The sequence below is a fragment of the Megalobrama amblycephala genome, linkage group LG4 (assembly GCF_018812025.1).
Source record: "Megalobrama amblycephala isolate DHTTF-2021 linkage group LG4, ASM1881202v1, whole genome shotgun sequence".
In the NCBI taxonomy this organism is placed as follows: Eukaryota; Metazoa; Chordata; class Actinopteri; order Cypriniformes; family Xenocyprididae; genus Megalobrama; species Megalobrama amblycephala.
The window spans coordinates 55,755,286-55,780,340 of NC_063047.1; the positions used below are offsets into that span (position 1 = coordinate 55,755,286).

The following is a 25,055-nucleotide window of genomic DNA, read 5'->3' on the forward strand; positions in this document are numbered from 1 at the left end:
CCAGGATTTTTACAGGCTTTTTACATGATCCCAGCCAAGGAATAAGGGTCTTATCTAATTAAAAGATCTGTCATTTTCTAAAAAAACCCCCCAAAATTTGTGTACTTTTTAACCACAAATACTCGTCTTGCACTAGCTCTGCGATGCGGCATGAATTACATAATCACGTTGGAAAGGTCACGCGTCACGTAGGCAAAAAACTCTCATCCCATTTTCTCCTCCAACTTCAAAATCATCCGACATTGTTGTTTTACCTTTTTTTAAATGCCATTTGACTTGCGCCGGTTTCACACCGCAAGCATGAGCGACGCATTTTTTTTTTGGCATGCATGTTAACCAATGGGTGCATTCACACCGGGAGCAGGAACTGCGCTCCGTCAAGCAGGAGCGTCGCGTGAGCAGCATTGAAGTGGGTCTATTTTTGCTGTGCTGCTGATGCTCAATTAAAGTGAAAGCACACTTTTGATGGACAAAATAAAAATGATTTCACACAAAAAGTGCTCAAAAAGCACAGAATAAGCATGTGTGTTTTAACAAGAATTGGAGTATGTCAGAAAAGAAAATAAGAATTAAAAATATTTATAGAAGATTTACCCATTTAGACTTGTTTTTAATTATTCAGTTTGGGTGAAAGTATGGTGTATTATAATAAACTAAAGTAAACTAGCCAGAAAATATAAACATTATTTTAGTTATTACACAGACAGGTGTATAGGCTCTAGCACTACCCAAATTAAACCCGAGTTTGCGAGTCTTTTTTTTTTTTTTTTGCCGAGTTTGATGTCTTGTAAATGTGAACAAGTCCACTAGATGGAGAAAAATCCTGGAATGTTTTCCTCAAAAACTTAATTTCTTTTCGGCTGAAGAAAGAAAGACATGAACATGACATTGGGGTGAGTAAATTATCAGAAAATTTTAATTCTGAAGTGAACTAAGCCTTTAATTACTCACCCTCATGTCGTTCCACACCTGTAAGACCTTCGTTCATCTTTGGAACACAAATGAAAATATTTTTGATGAAATCCGATGGCTCAGTGAGGCCTGACAGCAATGCCACCGAACTTCTGAAGATCCAGAAAGGTACTCAAAACATATTCAGAACAGTTCATGTGAGTACAGTGGTTTAACCTTAAAGTAGTCATGAAATCAAAATGAACCCTATTTACTTTGTTAGCTTATATTACTAGTCTTGTGCTGAACAATTAATCCATGCAAGTTAATGCACCGAAAAAAATTGTTTGTCATGATAATCTTTAATCAAAATCTGAAAAGTTAGTTCCGGTCTGGAATGCCATTCCTTGTATATACCGTATACAGTATATACCGCGCAAGTATGTAGCAGTTCACTAGTATCCCATTTCTAGCCTATTACATTAAAAATACATTAAATAATTTTGTGATTTATTTATCCGTACCCTTTTTCTCCATCTCACTCAGCCCCTAAAGAGCAGCAGAAGGCAGAGTCTACAGAGCCGCTCAAAGCTGTCAAACCTGGACAGGAAGAGGAAGGCTCTATCCAGTCTAAGAGTCAGGGTGCAACCTCTGCTGAAGTCAAAGGTCAGAAAATTGTTAAGTTTAAAAGGTACAGTTGCAATCAAAATTATTGAACCCCCCTGACCTGCAAGACATTCAGTTGGTTCAAATTGTATGAAAACACTTCAAGTAAAGCATAAGTAAACCATCATAGAAAGTTTATAATACACATTTGAGTGATTAAGGTTGAGTTACTGAGATAAATTAAAATAAAATATTATATAAATTATTAGGTAATTGGGAATATATGTGCAAAAGCTTCCAGCTCACTGATGTCCTTTGGTTTCCATGCTGCCACTGCTTTTTTTCAAATCTCACCAAAGATTTTCAAGGGAATTTAAATCTGGAGACTGAGCAGACCACTCAAGAACATTCCAAGAACCAAGCTTAGGTAGATTTGGATGTATACTTCGGATCATTGTCCTGCTGGAAAGTCCAATGATCCAGTAAAGCTACAGTTTACATACTGAATCATCACAAACTTTGCCAAAATATCCTGATACTTCAAAGAATCCATTATGTCGGTCACATGGTCAAAATTTTCACTTCCTGCAGCAGGAAAGCACCCTCATAACAAGACTTACCCACCTCCACGTTTGACCCTAAGGATGGTGTTCTTCTGTCATAAGCCATGCCTTTTTGTGCCAGACATACTGCTGATTCATGGGTATAGAAAGTTCCAGATTGGCCTCATCACTTCATTAAACATTCTTCCAGAATTCCCACATGCCTTTCCTATTTCCTTTTAGCAAATTCAAGTCAGCCTTTTATGTTCTCTTGTTCAATAGTGTCATTTGTCGAGGTTTACAAACATTAAGTCAGTGCATGTTTAGTGTTTTTACACTCTTAAAAAATAAAGGTTCCAAACGGAGGTTTTCACAGTGATGCCATAGAAGAACCATCTTTGGTTCCCCAAAGAACCTTTCAGTGAACAGTTATTAAAAGCACAATTTTTTTTCTTAGTGCACTCTTAGAAAAGATGTGTTAAAACTGGCTCAAACTGTGTTAAATTTTTACATGTCAATGTGTTAGTTTTGGGACAGCACTTGTTGTGTTAATCTTGCAGTGTGTCCACACCAGATGCAAACGGCAGGACGTGACAAAAGCATTAAAATAAGTGATGCTGTCTACACTGGATGCGGCATGACGCAACATGATAAATTCCCGACAGTAAACTGATGCCCCATTTCTGACGTATTTCAAGCACTCGTGCTACTGCTGAACATGAAGAGCAAATGGATTTGCAAAGGTCGCTTTGTCACATCCAGTGTTAAAAACCGACTCCACCTGGGTTACACATCAAAGAGTTTTGGGACAACAGTTGTTGTGTTAATTTTGACACATTCACTGTGTTATCGATTTTAACACAGTTAATGTGTCAGGAAGGTTATCTGCTATTAACAAGCAGAATCACTGAAGGAAAGAGAATCAACAAGAACAGAAAAAAGAGATGAGCAGAAATACAAGAACTACAGCTGACTTATAGCCACAGCCTTAGATGAAATCAACTGAGGATAAAAGAAGACATTAAAGGTCACCTATTATGCTAAATCCACTTTTACGAGGTGATTCGATATAAATGTGTGTTGGCAGTGTGTGAACACAACCACCCTACAATGATAAAAATCCACCCACTCCTTTTTTTTTAAATCCCCATTAAACCAAAGCAGTCTCATTAGACAAGCCGTTTTGATTCTCTGAGTAATGTGACGTCACCTTCCTCATGCCCCGCCCATAGCCACTGACTGGTCCTGTATTACCATAGTTTCCGCCCTCAGCAAGCTGTACACTGTCCGCCATTTTCTCCGCACTTGAGCAGCTGTAGTGACAACCATGTCAACAATCCGATTGAGGCAGGAACTGTGATTGTAGAGAGGGGGCGGGGCATAGCAGCTCATTTGCATTTAAAGGCACATGCACGAAAACAGCCTGTTCTTGATTGTAGTCAGAAATGGTTATTTACACCATGAATTTATAAATGATCTGTGAGGTATTTTAAGCTGGAACTTCACAGACACATTCTGGGGACACTCAAGACTTAAATTACATCTTGTAAAAATCTTTCAAGGTCTTAACAGAGGATGATTAAACAACTCCACAATAGCATTACTAGCTTCATTTATTACAAAACAGTTTGATTTTATATGTGTACAAAAGTTGTTATTGAGAATTTACAGCAGTTTAGGTGTTGATGTTTTATTGAAAATAATAGTTTGGTTTGAAGTCACCATTGATCAGTGTTTGCTTTAGTTGGGCTCTTAAACAAACCCTTAAACATAATTTTTTTTCTTTGGCTGCTGTAACTGAGTGTTTATAAATCACATTTGTTACAGCAAGAAACACCAAGAGAATGTTCAGATGATGTTGGTTATGTATTAATGGTGACATAATCGTCTTGTAGTTCCTGCATCATATAGTCAAAGCTATGGTTTTCCCAGTAGTAATGTATGGCTGTGAGAGATGGATCATAAGTAATGGCTGAGCGCCGAAGAATTGATGGTTTCATGTGGTCTTGCAGTCCAAGGGACTCTCAAGAGATCAAATCAGTCAGTCCTAAAGGAAATCAAACCTGACTGTTCATTGGAAGGACAGATACTGAAGCTAAAGCTCAAATACTTCTGCCTCCTAATGAGAAGAGAGGACTCGTTAGAACAGATCTTGATGCTGGGATTGGGCAAGGGGAAGGCAGAGGATGAGATGATTAGATAGTGTCACCGATGCAATGAACATGAATTTGGGCAGACTCAAGGTGGGAGTGGAAGACCGGGAGGCCTGACTGCTGTATTTCATGGGGTCACAGAGAGTCGGGCAAGACTGGGCGTTTGAACAACAACAATTGTGACCTGATTTACTGATCTCATCCAATATTTCATACAATTACATAGGTCAGGGTTTAATTAATTTTGCTTTATCCATTAAATTTGTCCAGTGATTCTACAGCACGAGATCCAGCATTGTTAATATAAACTGACAGATTTTTAAAACACATTGTGCAGAGGAAGTTTTGAACTACTGTGTAAGAAAAAATGAGTGGGACATTGAAGATCTTGATAAAGTTTATTGCAGCATAGCAGTGACAAAGTACATGTAGCCAGAGGTGGAAGTAACGAATTACAACTACTCATGTTACTGTAATTAAGTAGTTTTTTCGGGTTTTTGTACTTTTTTTGAGCACATTTTTAAATCTGTAATTTTACTTGTACTTAAGTACAAATTAAGTTATGTAATCTACTTCGCTACTTGTAAAATCACATTCTGTTACTGAGTACGGCAACAATTTGAATTAATATTGAAATCTTTGACCAGCATATCGGTAGCCAATAAAGTTATCCGATCGTAAACGGACCAATGAAAACCCTGATATTTTACCAGCGGAGCGTGCTCATTCACTCATCTCCCCGACAGCAAGTTTGACACACACCTGCCTCCTCCTGCTGTCACTCGTTTCAGTTACAGCGCAGGATTGCAGGTATTGCGCATAATTGTAATCATACCTGCAGGTTTGTGGAGAGCGCATTCATGTAATGGCAGAAAACGACGCAAGCTCTCAAATATACAAGTAAACTGCCTCTCCTCTCATGAGTGCGCGCTCTGTGTAGTGTGCAATCGTGAATCTCTCTGTGCTCTTAAATTAAACGTTGTCAAAAGATATCAATCAGAATAGACTTCCATGCCTGACCGATGAAAATGCTACAGGAAATAGTATTGACTATAAGTGAAATGCACCAGAAAGTCTCAACAAACAAAGGTGGATCTTTAATTTCTTTAGATGTATGTTTCAGAATGGGGCATTTGTATGATTTTTACATATAAATAACCTAGTCTGTCTAACTGCATCACTACATACAGACATTATGTACCCCCCCCCCCCCCCCACACACACACACACACACTATTCCCCACACTATTCACATCCTTATTTTCTTCAGTATTTAAAATGTACAAAATTTATATAATGAGCGAGAACATCATGATTCCATTTTCCAATCCGTGTTTTTGTCTTATCCTGAATCATATTGGTACACCGATTTGGTGTGATTTGTAGGGGGGGATGGGGGGGATTTCCCCCCTTCTGGTCTATGTATCCCTGCCTCTGCTGAATAATATCCCCTTCATATACATATAAAAGAAAGAGTTTGACCAATCATATCGCTGGGTTCATTTCCCCAAATAGCAAGCGGGGATGATTGACCTATCAATAAAAAGAGACTGCAAATCGACAGCAACACAAAATCCCGCGCGATCCTCCTTCCACTCCTGCAGTCTCAGTGACTGAATTCTCAAGCGAGGACAGTACAGCAGTCACGGTACTTCTGACTCCTTGAGGTAAACGGGTATAACATGCTCAAGTAATGTTGAACAACAAATCTAAATAAAATTGAAATCGCTATATGGCTTAGTGATTATGAAAGTGCTGTGATGTGTGACTGACTGACAAGCGCGAGTCTGGAGAAACAGGCGTTTATTTATTTATTCTCTTGATACGTATAGCCTACATGTGTTGCGTTATTGTGTTAATACTAACTAAAGTACCTAATTATGTTACATAGCCTACTTATTTTGTAAGAAAACTAGCACATTAGTTACTTATGCATTTAAAAGCACCGTTGTCTCAGTGCTGCGCGAGCTCTCTCTCATACACACAAACGCGCGCGAGCACAGAGAGGGAAGATCATTGTAAAATGAAAATTGACGTGCTTGGTTTAAAATTTGTTCTTGCTTGTGTTATTTTTTTGTCAGAAAACATTTTTAATTATCCACCCGTGTTTTTAAGTTTCGGTAAATGACGGACTCTTTAGTTAACACAACCCCTCGTTATATAACTAACTTCTTGATATTCTTGAATACTCGATTCGTTTTGCACTTATGGGTACTGTCTATTCACTGTTAACTGTTTTCTATAAATATGCTGTATTTGAACAAGACAAACATTCGCTGATTAAAGGTTAGCCAATACAAACATGTTACAAATAGATACCTTTTTTTCTGTGGGATTTAGTATATCCAATATTATTCCAGTATCCAAATATTTTAGCATATTTGGATATTGGAATAATAAATTAAGTATTTTAAATGAATCACATATAAACTCAATGTTTACTCTTTTCTAAGGGTTTCTTAATTTTAGACTAGTTTTCATTACAAAACCTGCGTAAAAGACTCAACTGTCAGGTTAGTTGTATGTAAATATAACCTACTTGAAATTGCAAACACAATTTTTTAGTCCATATTAAATATGTGAATGTGATTCACTTGTGGTTGTCAGTTTGTATAAGCACACATTATGCAATGCAATATTAATCATGAATAAAAAAATGCTTTTGAGCAGGTGTAGTGAAAATATAAAATAACAGTCAAAATTAGATTAACGAAGATGGGTGTGTGTTTGTGCTTTGTGTATTGTATTCTCAAAAATGTAAAAAAATATATGACCCCCCCCCCCCCCCCCCCCAAAAAAAACCCCGTGTCCTGTCCCATCACACTGGTACTCGAAAAAATTTTCCAAGGTTGGCAGGTCTGTATTAGCAATGTATTTGGATTCTGAACTATAATTTATGTAAACTAGGATTTGTAGCCTACTTCACTCCCGTTTCAAAAATGTGCTTGGCAGGACCAGTTTCAGCGGTGGTCACGCTGAACAGCACATATTTAAAATGAGCAGTGTAATTTTTTATATGTTTGGCTGACTGTAATTTATTTTGATGATGAACAGGCTGCGATGTCAAGTTTACAGTGCTAGAATATGTTGTGTGCGCACAAGAGGCGCCGGCGCGATCACTTCAACTGTTTCCTGTACCAGCAGAAACAACTTATAATAGGCCTACTTCGTAAATTACAGATATGAGTAGGACATCATTCGATTCTGCAAAGTTTACTTTTATTTGTGTACACTCAACACTAAAAACAGAACATTATGCTTTTGCAAAATAAAGAAAACATGATGCATTTTTTTCCATGTTCCTTTCCTTGAACTTGTTTGTGGAGCGCCGCGCCTCGCAAAAATGAATCAAACTCAGCAGCATAGGCTACTATTTGTCACATAGTTTTTTTCTTTTGCTTTGTTAATCAATTAAGTCAAATATATTTTGTTTATTCATTTTAGACTATGATTTTATGAAAACAAATTTTATGTTTATTTTATTTTTAACATAGGCTAACTTACACAAACTATATGATTTCTGTTGACCAATTTTAAGTCTCGTGACGGTTTGAAAACGTGATATAAAGAATACATAAACTTCAATGTTTTATATAAACTATAGACATAAAACTTCGATGACAATATTTTCTGAAACTGAAGTGCAAGTCGCACGCTTCGCATTATATAACCTATTGAAGGGAACTTGTGATGGAGACTTCAGAGAGAACTATTTGTGTTGTTGGACATCGTTTTATTAAAATGCTGCATTTGAACTAACACAAAACTCAAGATAATCTGCGTCTGCATATTGAATTTCTTTGATAATTCTGACATTATTATGGCTATTTTATGGGAGAATAGGAATGCGGGATTTGTTGTGACACCTTATAAACCGAAAGAATAAGGAATAGCATAAATCAATTTAATTAAAACATAAAAATCTAAATTAATAAATCATTTTAAAATGGAAAAATGAGTAGACATTTAAAATTGTTGTGCAATACTTGTTTTATGTTAAAGGTTTGATTATTCATGTTACATGTAAAAATGTTAAATAAAATAGAACAATAAATTAATAAATAGTAGACCTATATTAAAAATAAATAGACATATGAGACGTGTTTATTCACATGTTTAAAACATAGTTTAATAAAGCCAGCATTTAAAAACGTTTTGACAGTTTTTGTTTTCTTTATCCATTTGAAAATAGTTAAAATATGCTATTATAAACTCGTAGGGGCAACAAATCAACTTCTGACTCTCTCCCATGCCACTCAAAGTAGATGTAAGATGGGCTGTCATTGGACACGACCGTAGGCAATACGGTCATTTAAGCGGTAATGTGCACTAAGGTTTTATTATGCATTTAGGAGAGCATTGCAAGAAGCTGCTTACATAATCTTTCTTTTGAGAAAATAAATAAATACAATCATGATTTTTCATGAAAAAATATCTTATAATTATAGGCCTAAATACCTTGGTATCAGCTTGTTTTCATCAATGGTATAATTAATTCATTTCAAATTTATTTGTCATGATTAATTTGTGTTCATTATCAATAAAATAAAATTTAAAAAAAACTCTTCTAACAAAAATAAACACATATGAACAATTAGAAATTATCGTAGCCTATTGTTAATTATTTTTTAACTATCTAAAAACTATCGAAGCAGCGTTTTGCGCTCAGATGTGACGTTATTTAAATGTGATTACAGAATATATTTAAATTATCCATCAAATTGTCCTTATCTGCTTACAGTCTTGTGAGTTCACAATAATGCCTGACCAGTAAAGTACTTGAACAAAGAAAACATTTGGCATTAGGCATTGGGCCTAGTTTACCTTATAAATAGAATTTAGGCTAGTTTAATTAATTTTAAAATTCGTCACCAGAGTGAACGGGAGCATGATTTATTGAACATATTTGAAAATATAAGTGGTTCAATATAAGTGGTTCAAAAGTCAATACTTTTTAATGGCTTGTCAACTTTCCATTCCTCCACTGCATGATTTCAGCGCTGGATTCTAGCCACCACCGGACTTTTGTCAGTGCGAAACACATTTTTGTGCATGTGAATTATTGTCAGCGCTTTAGCGCTGGTCTGTGACTGGAAAAATAATCGATGCAAAAGAAATGATTAGCTAACATGTCGCATTAAAGACAATTCTTTTGCAAGTAATTACAAGTTTAATCTTATCTTGCCTGGATCTTTGGTGTAAACTCGTGAACACCCCCCAAGAACACCTGAACGCCCCCCTTTCAAAACTTTTGCTTCCAACGCCCCCTGATGTTCTCTGAACGCCCCCTGGGGGGGGCGGTACCGCCTCCGTTGAGAAACACTAATCTAAATAAACAACATATTATATGGCACTTAAAGGGTTAGTTCAACCAAAAAAATGAAATTTCTGTCATTAATTACTCATCCTCATGTTGTTCCAAACCCGTAATACCTTCGTTCATCTTCAGAACACAATTGAAGATATTTTTGATGAAATCCGAAAGCTTTCTGACCCCAGACTGCAACGTAATATCAACTTTTGCAGGCCCAGAAAGATAGTAAAGACATTGTTAAAATAGCCAATGTGACGACAGTGGTTTAACTTTAATGTTATAAAGTGACCAGAATACTTTTTGTGTGCAAAAAACAAAAATGACTTTATTAAACAATTTCCTCTCTCTGTGCACTCTCTGACAGTGTTCGTGTGAGCACCACAGCGCATGGCATGCATGTGATGCTGACAAAGAATCTGGCCAATAATGAGCCGACGTTCTGACGTAGAACCTGGAAGTGCTGCACTGTGTTTACTATGTCAAGACTGACATGGAAGAGAAGAAATTGTTGAATAAAGTGTTTTTTTTTTTTTTTTTTTTTTTGTTTATTTTGTGCACAAAAAGTATTCCGGTCGCTTCATAACATTAAGGTTGAACCACTGTAGTCACATGACTGTTTTAACAATGTCTTTACTACCTTTCTGGGCCATAAAAAGGGGTAATAACGTTGCAGTCTATGGAGGGTCCGAAAGTGCTCAGATTTCATCAAAAAGATCTGAATTTGTGTTCTGAAGATGAACGAAGGTCTTATGAGTTTGAAACAACATGAGAGTGAGTAATTAATGACAGAATTTTCATTTTTGGGTGAAACTAACCCTTTAAGATACAGGGCATAAAAAAATTCAGTGTTTGTATATTTCATGTATATTTTTTGTATATTTCTCAACTGAATTGAGGTAATTTTTTTGTTCCTTTTTTATTACTGACTGTTTACTTATCTTTTTTGTAAATTCAATTCAGTTTGAAATCAAGCTTTCTTGTGCTGCATGTGAGCTATTGCAACAAAGTTACCCTATTGCAAAGATACAAATACACAGAGTGAGCAAATATTTAAGTGAGATTATTTTAATGGTAATTGATCAATGTTATTGGTATTTAAAATGATACTGAATATTGATCATTTGTATTGTGTTGAAGTTAGAAATTCCAGTATTGTGACCACCAATTCATGCACTTCATGAATAAGGTGAAAGTGCTTTGTTGAAAGTAGCTATTTTCTACTGATTGATTGAAAATTGTTTGGCAATTCATTAAATATCGCCGGCTAAAAAGTAACTAGTAATTTTAGTACTTTGAGTACTTTTTGAGAAGAGTAATTTGTACTTTTACTCGAGTACTTTTTTGACACCAGTACTTTTACTTGTAATTGAGTATTATTTCAGTAATGTAACAGTACTTGTACTTGAGTACAAATTTTCAGTACTCTTTCCACCACTGCATGTAGCACCTTGGGTTCATCGGAGTCGGAATGAACCCAGAACATCCAAATCTCAAAACTTTTATCCTGTTACAGTTTACCACTCTTCATGTAAATGTAGTTGCTCATGAATTAACAGCTGTGGTCTGTATGTTAATGAAGTTGTGACACACCCCATTATCTGAGATGGTTCTGTCCCACGCCCATTCCTATTCTACAATTGGTGACCATTTGCTCAGGATGTGATCAGCCCAAATGGTGCAGAAACAACTGTTGACTTTCTTCTTCTCTGTGATAGTTAAAGGTGCTAAAGAGGATCTTTTCGTTGACTGAGAAACCAAAGACTGTTAGTGAGTTTTTTTAAATGACCGCATGCGTAAGAACAACCCCCCTCCTTCACAGCTTATTTCGAGGGAACGCCTTCCAAAACTCCTGCACGAGTATTGGAACACGAGTGTTTGTTTACCACCGGCATTCGCTGTGTCGTGTTAGTGGATTCATTATGTCGGACTCACCGCAGGTAATTCATAATCTGCAGTTGTTACTCCTGTCTTCTGACAAAAACACTGCATGTGGCACCTGTGGAGTGTGGAAAGTTATTGGAGCGCGCAGCCGTGCACGTCTCTCACAAGGAACGTCATGGCAGTGATTGACAATCCAGAGGTCCAATCCACGATGATCGCGTAAACAATTGGCTGATGTTTTTAAGGCCCTACCTTGTGCACAGATGATGTATATTAATATTATTCCTTTCAGTGCACCTAATAAATAGTCTTTTATCAGTTAGTAAAGACAGTTTCAATAATATTGTAAAAATGCTTAAAAAAAACTTCCTCTTTAGCACCTTTAAGCCATTTTGGGGATGAGCTCATTCTAAAATATACTTTGGAGTGGAATCTGGGTCGAGGCAGACTACAGTTTCTTACAACTTTATCATTCAGACACATAAAGACATCAACAATCAGTATATAAATCTCAACAATGATGATAATCAACAAAATGCTTAATGCTGCAATGCATGCTGGGTACCAGCATAGTACAAATCTCATCCATCACTCCTAGCATGCATTGCAGCATGAACAAATTATGCAGATGAATTGTCTTAGTATGTTCTTTTTTTCTTACTAATTTATTTTATTTTATTTTATTGTTGTTGTTTTGTTGTGACTTTAGTTGTTGTTTGTGATGTTTAGTCACCATTGTTGAGATTCATACACTGATTCTTAATGTCTTTGTGTGTCTAAATTATGCAGTAGTTCAAAACTATCTGTGCACAATGTGTCTTTGTAATCTTCCAGATTATCTGATTGTCACAACACTATTGGATCTCAAGCTGAAGAATAATAGGGCTACCATAAAAATTATACAAAACTAAACTAATGTTGTAAAAAGTGAAGGGTCAAGAGCCCAAATAAAACAAACACTGATCTCCATAATGTTGACTTCAATCCAAACATTTTCAATGAAACATCAATATCTAAGCCACTGTTATTTTTCAATGAGAACTTTTGTAGACGTATGACAGAAATAGTGTCAAACCAGTTAGACTTAAGTGATGCTGGTAATGCTGTTTTTAGAGTTGTTTAATCATCCTCTACTGAGATCTTGATAGATTTAATGTCTTCTTTTGTCTTCACTTGATTTCATCTATTGTAAGGCTGTGGCTGGAAGTCAGTTGTAGTTGTTTGGTTTCTGCTCGCCTCTTCTCTTTTTTCTGTTCTTGTTGCTCATCTTTTCTTCTGTGATTCTGCTTGTTAACAGCAAGTGTTCGTCACTAATGCACAATCATCACTTGATTAATTAATTATCTCATTAAATCCACTCTTGAATGGTCTTGTTTTGGTCTTGGATGGTCTGGTCTTGACCACACCTCTGGTCTTGAAAGGTCTTGGTCTTGGAGGACTGGTTTTCACTACACCTCTGAGATTCACACAAAGATGTGTAAACATGTAATATTAACACATTGTGGATATTCTTGGCTACACGGATTGTGTTGGATGCTGTGAACAAACACACAGGTTGTGTTAATTTTAAAACTACACATAACTATGTGTAAAACTGAATTCTTCCAACACAGTTTTATGTAATATAGACACAAGTGCTGCACATAATATATGTGATTTTTCTACACATTTCTTCTAAGAGTGTGTGAAGAGTATTTGTTATAATCTAAAGAACCTTTTCCACTATAAAGAACCATTTGTGCAATGGAAAGGTTCCATGGATGTTAAAGGATTAGTCCACTTTCAAATAAAATTTTCCTGATAATTTACTCACCCCCATGTCCAAGTTGTTCATGTCTTTCTTTCGTCAGTCGAAAAGAAATTAAGGTTTTTGATGAAAATATTCCAGGATTATTCTCCTTATAGTGGACTTCAGTGGCCTCCAGATGGTTTAAGGTCAAAATTACAGTTTCAGTGCAGCTTCAAGGGGCTTTAAACGATACCAGGCGAGGAATAAAGGTCTTATCTAGTGAAACGATCGGTTTATGCTTTATAAACACAAATGATCGCCTTGCTCGTGCTTCCGCTTTCCGTATTCTTCAAAAAGCTTCCCTATTCTACTTACGGAAAAAAAACAAAACTGCTGCTGCGTTCGTTCCATAATATAACCATCCCAGTTACTTTGCACAGGTCAAGCTACAAGAGTTTAAAGGGGAATCGTCTTTTGTGCAAGAAAGGTCTATTAATTTTATTTAGTTGAGTTTTATTTGAAAGTGGACTAATCCTTTAAAGCTTCTTCATGATGACCATCAATGCCAATAAAGAACCATTATTTTTAAGTGTTCCTCTTTTTATCAGGTTATAGCAAGTCTTTGGCAGTAAATACATTTTTTTTTTTTCTCAGCTGCTCTGATTAAACATCTTTGTAGCAATGTTAAAGGCTCAGGGAAGGAGGAGGCAGGAACTGGCAAACGATCAGTGTAACTTTAATCATAAAATGAACAAACAACAAAACAAAATAAAGCAGCACCACCTCACAGATAACTGCTGCTTAAACTAGAACAAAACACCAACATAAGTCCAAACCTGGTCCTCTCTCATCTTGTCGTAACTCCTCCTTTTATCCTTTTGGAGCTCCTCTGTTACCCCCTTTCCACCAGCACGAACCAGGTGCTAGTTCAGAGCTAGGGTTAGTGCCAGTTCGGAGTTGGTTCAACTGACGAGCCTTCTAAGAACCGGTTTGCCTTTCCACGGGCTTGAGAGCCAGCACAGAGCCAGGTCTTACGTCACTGTATACGTCTCATATTTCACAGCAAAGCTAGCGCTGCAGCGCCAAACACAAACACACCAAGTTTGTTCGAGATGCATCGGCTTCTCGCATAGCGATCGGCGCATGACATCAAAGCTCCGCGAGAATGATCCAAAAGCACAAGAAGTCATATGCTCTACAAACGCTCCCGCGGATCCGCGGCACCCGCCGAATCGGTCCGCGCTGCTCCGAAGCATCTCGAACAAGCCTTCTATCAACAATCGTGGATGCTCATGGTACTGTTGATGCTCATGGCTTTGCGAACCTACATCGGCATCCAAACACGGCTCGCCGTAATTTGTATATAGACTGCTATTAGCTCGATTAGCTGCTATTTCAAAAATGGCGGTCACAAGTTTCTTGTTGGTCACGGTAACCCCGCCCCTAGCCCCTGACGCAAGCGGTTCTTACTTCTAGCCCAGCAATGTTTTGGTGCTACTTAAGAAACACTTTTCCTGGTTCGGAGCTGGTGCTTTGTGTGTCGAAAGACAAAGAACTGATTTGAAACTAGGCTCTGGCTCCGAACCAGCACTCAAACTCCCTTGGTGGAAAAGGGGTATGTGACACTCAGGCTCATTAGCACTCTTTCCACCGGCCTCGCTCCGTTCCCAGGACTCTCGGCCTCGCCCAGCTTGCCACAATCTTTTTTTTCCCCCTTCCATTTGCTATGGTACCATACATTTTAAACTTACAAACGATGCTGCCAACTGTGTCTCTGGGAACGTTTGTGTCTTGGAAATGTTCTGTAGCCATCGCCTTTTTCTCTTAGCTTGTATGAGAGCTATTTTATTTTGGCCATATTTGCTAATCAACTTCAGCACATGCATGAGCTTAATTTATGCATATGCTACAACTTAATCTAATAAAGTGGTTATAGGGTTACCAAAAGCTTTGATTAATTGAGGTTTATCACAATTTTGTACCATATCATACTAGTAAGTTATTTAAAAACTTAAAATGTCGAATAATTATGACATAGCTGCATTATGAAAAAAATACTACAACTCAAACATTTTACATTCTTTATAGTTATTATACATTTATAAATTGTACATTTATAAAGAGTACATTTATAAATTGTTATTGTGTCTGTGGGGTTGAATAATTTTGATTGCAATTGTATCTCTGGTGTTTTAGTTAATTTTATTCTACTGACTTTCCAATCTTACTCACACCTCTCTCTTGTGTGTTTTTTTTTTTTTTTTTTTTTTAGGAAAGGAGAAGATGCGGATGAAGCCACGTAGCACACACGAGCTCTCTGTGGAACAGCAACTGTACTATAAAGAGATCACTGAAGCTTGTGTGGGATCTTGTGAAGCCAAAAGAGCGGTATGTTTGTGTTTGTGTGTGTGCAGGGTCCAAAATAACCTTCAGCACATGTAAATGTAAAATTTATCAGCCATTAAACTGTATTTTGCATTATTTCCTTAAAATGTTAGTCCCTGTGACATTTAGCTGTATTTTGGATATCTTTCTGCATTATGATATACAAGCAAGTTTGACAAAACACCACCTAAAACAAAAACATTTAAAGACATTGTAATTTTGTCCCTCTATTTTTCATTTTGTCATTTGGTGCTGTAATTATGCCACCAGGAGGCGCTGCAGAGCATAGCAACAGACCCAGGGCTGTACCAGATGCTGCCAAGGTTTAGTACCTTCATCTCTGAGGGCGTGAGTACATTCATGGGCCACTTATATCTGCTATAACTGCTGTATTAACCAGTGTAAAATTGCTACAACCAGTAGATGTTAGACCTTTAGCTCTCTCATACACATGCACACATATAAGTGAACTAAAAAGTGTTAGTTCAGGCCCAGTTCCAGAATCAAATCATTGAGGGTGCTTTTGAAATTAGTGAGGATTGTCTTACAAAGCAGATGTAATGTGTAAGCAAGGCTGCTAAGCACCACCAGGACAAGAATAGTAATGTACAATGAGAAATTTACAAGGTTACAATATTTACAAAGTCATTACTTTTACAAATAATAGCAACAGCATTTCATTGTGAGGGCTTGAATGTGCTGCTGACTTATAACAAATAGTTGTCACCATAATAAAATTCTGGACATTTTTCTATTTATTTATTAGTCTGCATTTTACATTGCTTATTTTTGAGATACGTTATTTGTCCTGTCCATTGCTATGGTTATCATGTTAATCACTGCAATTTTGAGAGTGAATCCAGAAACTTTGCAGTGTGTATGTGACTGTTGGTCCTCTTGGCAGCATGAAAAACAAAACTTTTATTCAAATTATGAATTATGAAAGTGCTATACAGTACTCAGAATAAATGAATACACCCCCTCTGAAAGTTAACAAATTCAGCAGTTACTCTTTACATAAGAGACATTTTAGGGTTATTTGAATATATAATATTCCAGCAAGTCTGCTTGATTAATTACCAAAGAATATTAATCAAGAAAATAAGATTGTCTTATCAAAGTAATAAAATTGTGTAGCAAAAATGAGTACAAGCTCCAGAAAGTTTAAAAAAAAAAAAAAAAAAAAAAAAAAAAACTAAGTTTCTGGTGCAAGTTAAAGGCACAATATGCAAGATTTTGGGATTAAAATATCCCAAAAACCACTAAAACAATGTTATATATTTTGTTGACTTGTGTACTTACATCATCCCAAATGTTTCCAACAACATTTAAATCCAGAGAAATAAGCTATTTTAACTAGTGTAACGGCCTGTATCATTGTGTCTCCTGTCAATGACGTCATATCCGCGTTACCCTTGTTTTCCATTACCCTTGAAACAATGGAAACAACAAACATGCTTTAATATACTGTGTTTTATTAGACAGATGAGCAACTGTTTGCATACTTTTATTGACAGAAAACTAGTCATTTTTCGAACAACTAGTCACATTGTTATATATCTCAACACGGCGAATCTCTTGTTTTCTTGATTTATCGCAAATAACATGTTTGTACCATGCCTCAGAGACAGTGCTATTTTGTCAAGAGGCTAACATAACATAATCAGAAGGAGCTTTATTTGTAGTAACAGTAATACAGCATTTTGCTCACCATACAATATATTTTAAAATTATGTGCATGCCATTTAACAAGTCATCCAGCTTTTATTAATATGATACTCTAATGTCAATCTAGCTTACTGCAATGTGCAATAAGTTTCTCATACCAGACACCGAGCTAATGCACAGAGTAATGTTATAACATAACTTTCACACTAAAACATATTTTTAGCACGATTGTTTTGATCAAGTAAAACATCACTGCGTTACCCCACATTTTTAAAGGTGCAGTGTGTAAATTTTAGCGGCATAGCGTGAGGTTGCTAATTGCAACCAACAGCGATCACCCCTCCTTTTCAAAGCACATAGAGAATCTACAGTGCCTGACACAGGACAAAGATGTCGTTGTCTGAGACAACAGAGAGTAGACAGTCAAGCAGTGAGATTTCTTTTTACATCTAACCAGACTACTACTGCTGAACTTCATTAGAAATTTAATCCATTCAGGTCAGTTTACAAAACACAAGCTGAACACATACAGTAACCATGTCATTCTAGATGACACATCAGCCCCATTGAACACATTGCCTTTCATACCAGCCTATACAACACATCAGGTGCAGAGTTTTCCTGTGTTGCATATGTACAACTTGCACTTTATGCATGTACACCGATCAGGCATAACAGTATAACTACTGACAGGTGAAGTGAATAACACTGATTATCTCTTCATCATGGCACCTGTTAGTGGGTGGGATAAATTAGGCAGCAAGTGAATATTTTGTCCTCAAAGTTGATGTGTTAGGAGCAGGAAAAATGGCCAAGTTTAAACCTCTACCGCATAGTGTTGCCATATGGCAACATACACTTTGTGTTCATTTCCTGGCCACTGTCTCTTTAAGAGAACATTCTCGTTTTTTTTGTTGGTAAGAGAAGACCTTAGTTTAGCCAATGATGTGCTTTGGTTAAGTCACATGACATGCAATTTTTTTCTGTGGCGCGATTTTCTGACAGACTGCCGTCTCTTGTATGTAGTTGCTGAAAGCAAATTAAAACGTCAGTAATAAACAAGGACCCGCCCATGTCACATTCACAAAAAAATTGTTAACATCATCTCATGTAAGTTATGATGACATATTCACCACTCAAATTTTTTTTTTATGAAATTAGTTTTTGGTAAATCGATCAAATGTCTGTGTTGGCGTTATTATAATAGGTTAGATAGCTAGCAAAGGCCAGCTGCAGTCTGTTAAGCTGTAACAATAACAACATTAATGCTAGTGATATAATGTTGATTAGTCATATTTTAAGGACTGCCATGTCATTTGTATTATGGATTAAATCAACATCAGAGACCAGCCACCACACCCAGTATACTGGCCCAGACCAACCACTGGCCTACCATGGTGTCTCAAAAAGGCAGGTGCAAGTGGCTGTAAGTGTATTGTTAGGGTGAAGTGCACCAAATGTGATGTGTATGTGTGCCTCACCTCTGGAAAAAAAAAATGCTTTTGAAGTTTCATACAGAAAAAAGGTGAAGTTTGAAGGATTATGGGGGGTTCATGTTCATAACCTTCCTCTCATAAGATTGCGTAATGTTGAATTTTCATGAACTGCAATGTTTTTGGTTTTATGTCAGTGTTTTATGATACATGATGAACAGTATTAGATTTATTTTTAACTGTCTACATTTGCAATTTAAATAATAGTCACGAAAAACGTAATGAAATTCAAAGAATATACAGCATTATTCAGCAAAAGAGAATGGAATAAATAAAAACACAAGATGTTGGAAAATAAGTATAAGGTGTTCTTTATATTTACTGCTAAAGCTTATAATATCACCAATTGATTCAGTACAAACAACATTTTTGAGGAAAAATATTAACTATATACACTTACACTTATTCTAAGTTATTTCCACTATTGTACGTTGTTGCCATATGGCAACATATCATAAAGTACCTTAAAATAATATTTTTTTCCAAATTTTTTTTTACAGCACTTCAAGTTAAGCCATTCTAAGAAAAGAAAAAGTCAAATTTTTTTTTTTATAAATTTATCATAATGCGTGCGGTAGAGGGTTTTTAACACGTTTGACAAGGGGCAAATTGTGATGGCTAGACGAGGGGCGAAGGCTGGCCCGTGTGGTCCGATCCAACAGACGAGCTACTGTAGCTCACATTGCTCAAGGAGTTGATACTGGATCTGATAGAAAGGTGTCAGAATACACAGTGCATCACAGTTTGTTGCGTATGGGGCTGCATAGCCGCAGACCAGTCAGGGTGCCCATCCTAAGCATTGTTGCAGACCAGGTACTCCCTTTCATGGTATTCCCTGGTGGCTGTGGCCTCTTTCAGCAGGATAATGTGCCCTGCCACAAAGCAAAAATGGTTCAGGAATGGTTTGAGGAGCACAACAAGGAGTTTGAGGTGTTGACTTGGCCTCCAAATTCCCCAGATCTCAATCCAATCAAGCATCTGTGAAATGTGCTGAACAAACAAGTCCGATCCATGGAGGCCCCACCTCACAAATTATAGGACTTAAAGGATCTGCTGCTAACATTTTGGTGTCAGATACCACAACACACCTTCAGGGGTCTAGTGGAGTCCATGCCTCGATGGGTCAGGGCTGTTTTGGCAGCAAAAGGGGGACCAACACAATATTAGGAAGGTGGTCATAATGTTATGCCTGATCGGTGTATATTGTGTTTTATATTGTGGCTCCCTTATCACAACTGATCAAGATGGCCAAAAGATTTGCTGTTCAGGTGCCTTGCAATTGATTTTGGAAGAGAGAGAAGCTTTTGATGATGTAGAGGAAGAGGTTTCATAATGTGAGGATCACATTTCTGAAAATTCAGAGTCTGACAGTGACTTTGAAGAAGAGGATGAGATTGAGCATCAGCTCAAAAGAAGACTTGATGTCCTGCACATGAGAAACCGCCATCCGTGTTGGCCCTGGTTGCATTCTTATCACATTGTCAGCCATGTGGGGTGGCTCATTTCTTGGGCAAGAAGACCATTCAATTTCACTATTTTTTGACATCCATATTTCTTCACTTGCGAGCTGCTAACAGGCTTGTTCTGGTCCTTTAGCTGGCTGCTGATGGGCTTGTCCTGGGGCTCATCTTCATTTTGGAACACTCTAATGCTCCGTCTTGATCAGTTGTGATAAGGAACCACACTGTTAAAGCTATATTTATTATGTCCCAGCCCCAATTTGCAGCTGGGATAGAGTATCAGAAAATAAAGATTGGTTCACGCAAGACAGAGGGTAAAATGTGCGGGAATGTTAGAGTAGATGGTATTGGTACTTGAATTTTGCAACAATGTTGCAAGATTGTGCGGAAATGGCAGGGACAGAAACACAAAACTCACACTTACACTCACACTCCTTGTAGGGATAGTGAACCATAGACATAATGTTACGTCCATAGCGTAATGGTTTTTATACTGTACAAACTGTATGTTCTATCCCCTAACCCTGCCCCTGCCCCTACCCCTAAATCTACCCATTACAGAAAACTTTCGGCATTTTTAACTTTTTCAAAAAAACATTGTTTAGTATGTTTATTAATCCATTTTCCCCATGGGGACTGCTGGCTGGTCCCCACAATGTAGGTGATCTCAGGTTTTACTATCCTTGTGGGGACCATTTGTGACCAATCACGGAAAGTAGGGACACAAGTCGGTTCTGGGGCATCAGTTATTCACAGATTCTGAAAGTGTAGTCTCCAAGCTTTCCAATGATGTGTAACACATGGAAATCTGATAATATTTGGAGAAGTTGTGGCCATTTGAAGGTAGGCACTCAAAAAAGCTCTAAAGAGAGAAAATGCCTCTAAAACTTGTGCAGTTCTCGCCTGTTCTCACCTGCTGGGAGTGACAATAGGGCTCATTTACATCTTATTTAGATAAGCCATACCCCCTGTAAAGCTCCCCCCTGTAAAGCTGCATGGTTGCATAGCAACGACAGACGCAACGGGAAAAATGGGACCGCATACTATTAATAATAAAGGATAATGTGCATTGTAAATGTCAGTAATTTATCTTTTAATTTATCTTTCCTGGTTTAGACCTCAGTTAGTGGTTAGACCTGGTTTGAGTCAAAGGATTAAAAAAATCCTGTACATTAAACTCTTCATACTTTTACTTTTGACTTAATAACGCACATTTTACGCTACGGATACTTTATACTTTTACTTAAGTAGGAATTTAATCTGATATATTTACTATTACGTTAGTAAATCCTTGTTAAGAATATTAAGTAGCACTTTCTCCACCACGGGCTAAAATTATTAGCATCACATTCAATTCAAGAATGCTAACAGGCAGGTTTACGTGGGCTAAGTCATTCACACCAGTCACTTCAAGCAATTGAAGCGTTATTCAAATTAATAGCAGATGCTAACATTACCATCTAAAAGCACGTTATAGTAATTAAATTAAAACGACAGTCCTGAGCTAGCTAATAACAGTAGACACATGAAAAAACGTGTACGTGTTCTTAGAATGAACAAAAAACGACAAACTTTGATGTTTATGGAAACTCACCCCATAAGAAACAGAAAAGTATTCTTGCAGATCTCGTTGCCTCCAAGTCGTTCGGGCACACTTTCTCTTTGTCACACTTTCACTTTTTTCCGCAGCTAAAGAATCCAGCAGAGCTGGCGCTGCATACTAAGTAGCCATGCTTCCCTTGGAGGGCGGGGGCAATAACAAAAGAAACAAAAGCCGGCGTATCTGATTCCAGTAAGGAAATACAAACAGACAATGACACGCCCCTACTGTGAGATAGAATCTCAGAAAAACAAGCCGATTTCAAACTTAAAATGTACGCTTTTAAATATACCAATACTGCTATCTCAAACACGGAGAGGCTTCTTCGTGATCTCAACTAACAGATTCTGCAAAAAAAACGAAAATCACCAATTTTGAAAAAAAAACGCTTCTTTCTCATTTTGCGCGAATGTTATGCTGCCGACTTGTGTCCCTGGTTTCCGTGACGGGTCACATTTGGTAATATAACCACAATGTAATATAAACCTGTACACACACACACACACACACACACACATATATATACTAACAGCAGGCCCAGACAAGAGGAGATCAGAGTGAAGGTTCACAGTACCTAAAATTTCCACACTTATATTAGCCCCGGGTCGAGTGGACCAAAGCATTTGCTTTGCCAAGCATCCTGTATGTAATATAAATGTGTAGGGGGTTGAACAGTGTGTGGTCATTGAAAATGTGTTCTGAGCCAAAGCCAGTGAGTCTGAGTTTGAAAAAATAATTAATCGTATCACTTTTGTTTTGATAAAAAATGAAAACGGGCCCCACAGACCCAAACACCATACAAGGGTTAAATCATTCTCAGACAACAATGGAACCACTTGGGAGAGAATTGTTAGAAGACTTGTTTCTTTGCACAAAAGAAGACAATGGTACAAGAGGATTACCAAAGCAAATGTAACACAGAAACTCCAAAAGAGTGGACTTGTGAAACTGAAAGAATCAGGCCTTCTCTTTAAGCTTACATTTCATGATGAGTGAAAGAAAAGAGCAAAAGAAATGCCAAGAAAGTGTCTCAGAGCTGGCAAAAGCAGTGAACAGTGACTGTTCAATCACACACAGTAAGACTCAACTTGCAGTGAAATGCATTGTTGTTTTCACACAAACAATACCTATAGTAGCCAAAGCACAAGAAACTCATTTTGTCTTTTTCAAGGTCCATATTTAAAAAATATAGATTGTAATCCATACTCTGGTCTCGTGAGACCAAATCAATCATTTTGGATCTAGCATCATCCAAAATGTATGGCATTGAAAGGGGGAGTACAGTGAGAAGTGCCTGGTCCCCACAGTGAAGTTCGGTGATAGTAAAGTTCTTATATAGCAGTGACTCTCAACCTTTTTTACTCCAAGGCCCCCCTCCTCTCCGAATCAATACTGCAAGGCCACAAAACCATTTGTATTCTAGAGGCATTACTTTTCAACTCCATGTTATTATTTTTAAACAAAATAAAGTCAAGATAGATTTAAACCTTCAGTGTTCTTTTTTGCTAACATACTGCAAAAATGTCACTGCAGACATTCTTTAAAAGTATTTACTTTGCTCAGTTATACAGTAAATTAAACAAATTTGCACAGGGAGATACCGAAGGACTGCATACTATACGGATCCATTCAGAATTATTAAACACACCAAATTACATATGAAAAATAAAAATAAAAATGTGTAAAAACTCAGCCATCTGAAGGCGAGTCGATGTCATCAGTGAACATTTCCAATATTTTTTGCGCATCAATAATCACGGACTCACGCATGCCTGATGTATGACTTCTGTAATCGTCTTTACCTTCAGTTACAATCATCATCCATCAAAACTTTATTAGCGACACTGGTTTTCTTTATGCAACTGAGAGATGTAGTTTGCGTATCCTATGTTCATGAAGTGGTTGCGTGTTTTGAGGCACCGATCAGTCTTTCTTTTCACACAGCATGATGAGAAATGGCTTGGGCTGTTTCGAATCATTCACAGAATACGTACAAGTGGTGCTTTATTTTTTTATTTAACATATTCATAATAAATTTAATGAATTATATTAATATATTTAAATTAATTTTAAGTTTTCTCGCAGCCCCCTTAGAGGATCAGTAGCTGCGTTTTCACTGTCGGGCCAAAAGGCGAGCGTGCTAGTGCGTGCCAGGGCCAGGGCCAGTTGCGTTGTCACTTCTGGGGCTTGATCAGGCCTCGTTGGGGCCAGTGGCCAGTTTTTTTTGGCCCACCTAATACCTTGGTCTAAAACAGGCCAAGTGGGGCTTGAGGAGTGGTCATGAACTAGGGCTGGACGATTAATCGAAAAGTAATCGAAACCGAAATTCAGAACCTCTAACCGACGTAATTTTCCCATGTCGTTATTTAGTTTTTTTAATCCTGTCAATACTTCCCACTTTAAAACATACTAGCGCGCGTGTTGCCACGTGACTCCGCCCCGTCCAGTCAACACGCAGGTGGACGCAGAGTCAACACAGAGACGGCGCGCGAGCGGTGAGCCTTGCGTCTTCACTAAACTTTGTCAGTTGTATGTGTATTAAGATTTGCCAGTTTAGACATTCAAGCGATTTAGACGATCGGATGTGTGTTATTAGATCATGCTCACACAGCTGCATTGTGGCACGAACATTTATACAAACAGTAGCTGCACAAAACGTGAAGATTGCACAGGAGCAGAAACTAGTTGTCAGCGCTGTCCTGTGATTTATAGCTTAGAAACTCAACTTATTATAGCATATATTTTTCTACTTTTGAAGTAGCTATTTACAACCCACAGCTTCACAATTAATAGAGAGACTAATTCTCACACGCAATCGCTCTCATTACATACTGGTACTGTGCAAATTTATCATCTGATTTACAACAAGCAGAAATCTGTAAGAAATTTTACGAACCATAGATTAAATAACTGCTGAAAGTGAGCTATTATGTCAGATCACTCTTTCAGAAGGAAAAAATATCCCACCTAGTCAAGCATATTTACAGTACAAACCTTGTAAGTGAACTATGAGGGCAAAAAAACAAACAAACAAAAACAAACAAACAAAATAATCATTCATTAATCGTAATCAAGGTAAAATGTTCAATTAATTGAGGTTTTGATTTTAGGTCATATTCGTCCAGCCCTATCATGAACAGAGGCGGAGTTTACCTGAGTCAGGAGACGGTCGACACCACTGCTCATTTCCCATGTTATTATATCAGCCTACCAGCTAGCTTCAACATCTAATACATTTTAAACAATTTTCAGCTCAAAATTCTGATCATCGTATGAGGCAGAAATATACTTATATGCGATGCTAAAGGCTACTTATGCTAATCATTACAATAA

At 37.3% G+C, this 25,055-nt stretch overlaps 1 protein-coding gene across 4 annotated transcripts in view; it reads left to right on the forward strand.

Moving 5' to 3' along the window:
- taf6 (TAF6 RNA polymerase II, TATA box binding protein (TBP)-associated factor) overlaps positions 1-25,055 on the forward strand; it is a 66,494-nt gene that overhangs the window by 25,162 nt on the left and 16,277 nt on the right. For all 4 annotated transcript variants that reach the window (XM_048190117.1, XM_048190119.1, XM_048190120.1 and 1 more), the window contains exons 6-8: positions 1,438-1,557; positions 15,389-15,504; positions 15,772-15,849. In XM_048190117.1, the coding sequence (XP_048046074.1) occupies positions 1,438-1,557; positions 15,389-15,504; positions 15,772-15,849 (314 nt within the window). The remainder of the gene's footprint in view (positions 1-1,437; positions 1,558-15,388; positions 15,505-15,771; positions 15,850-25,055) is intronic.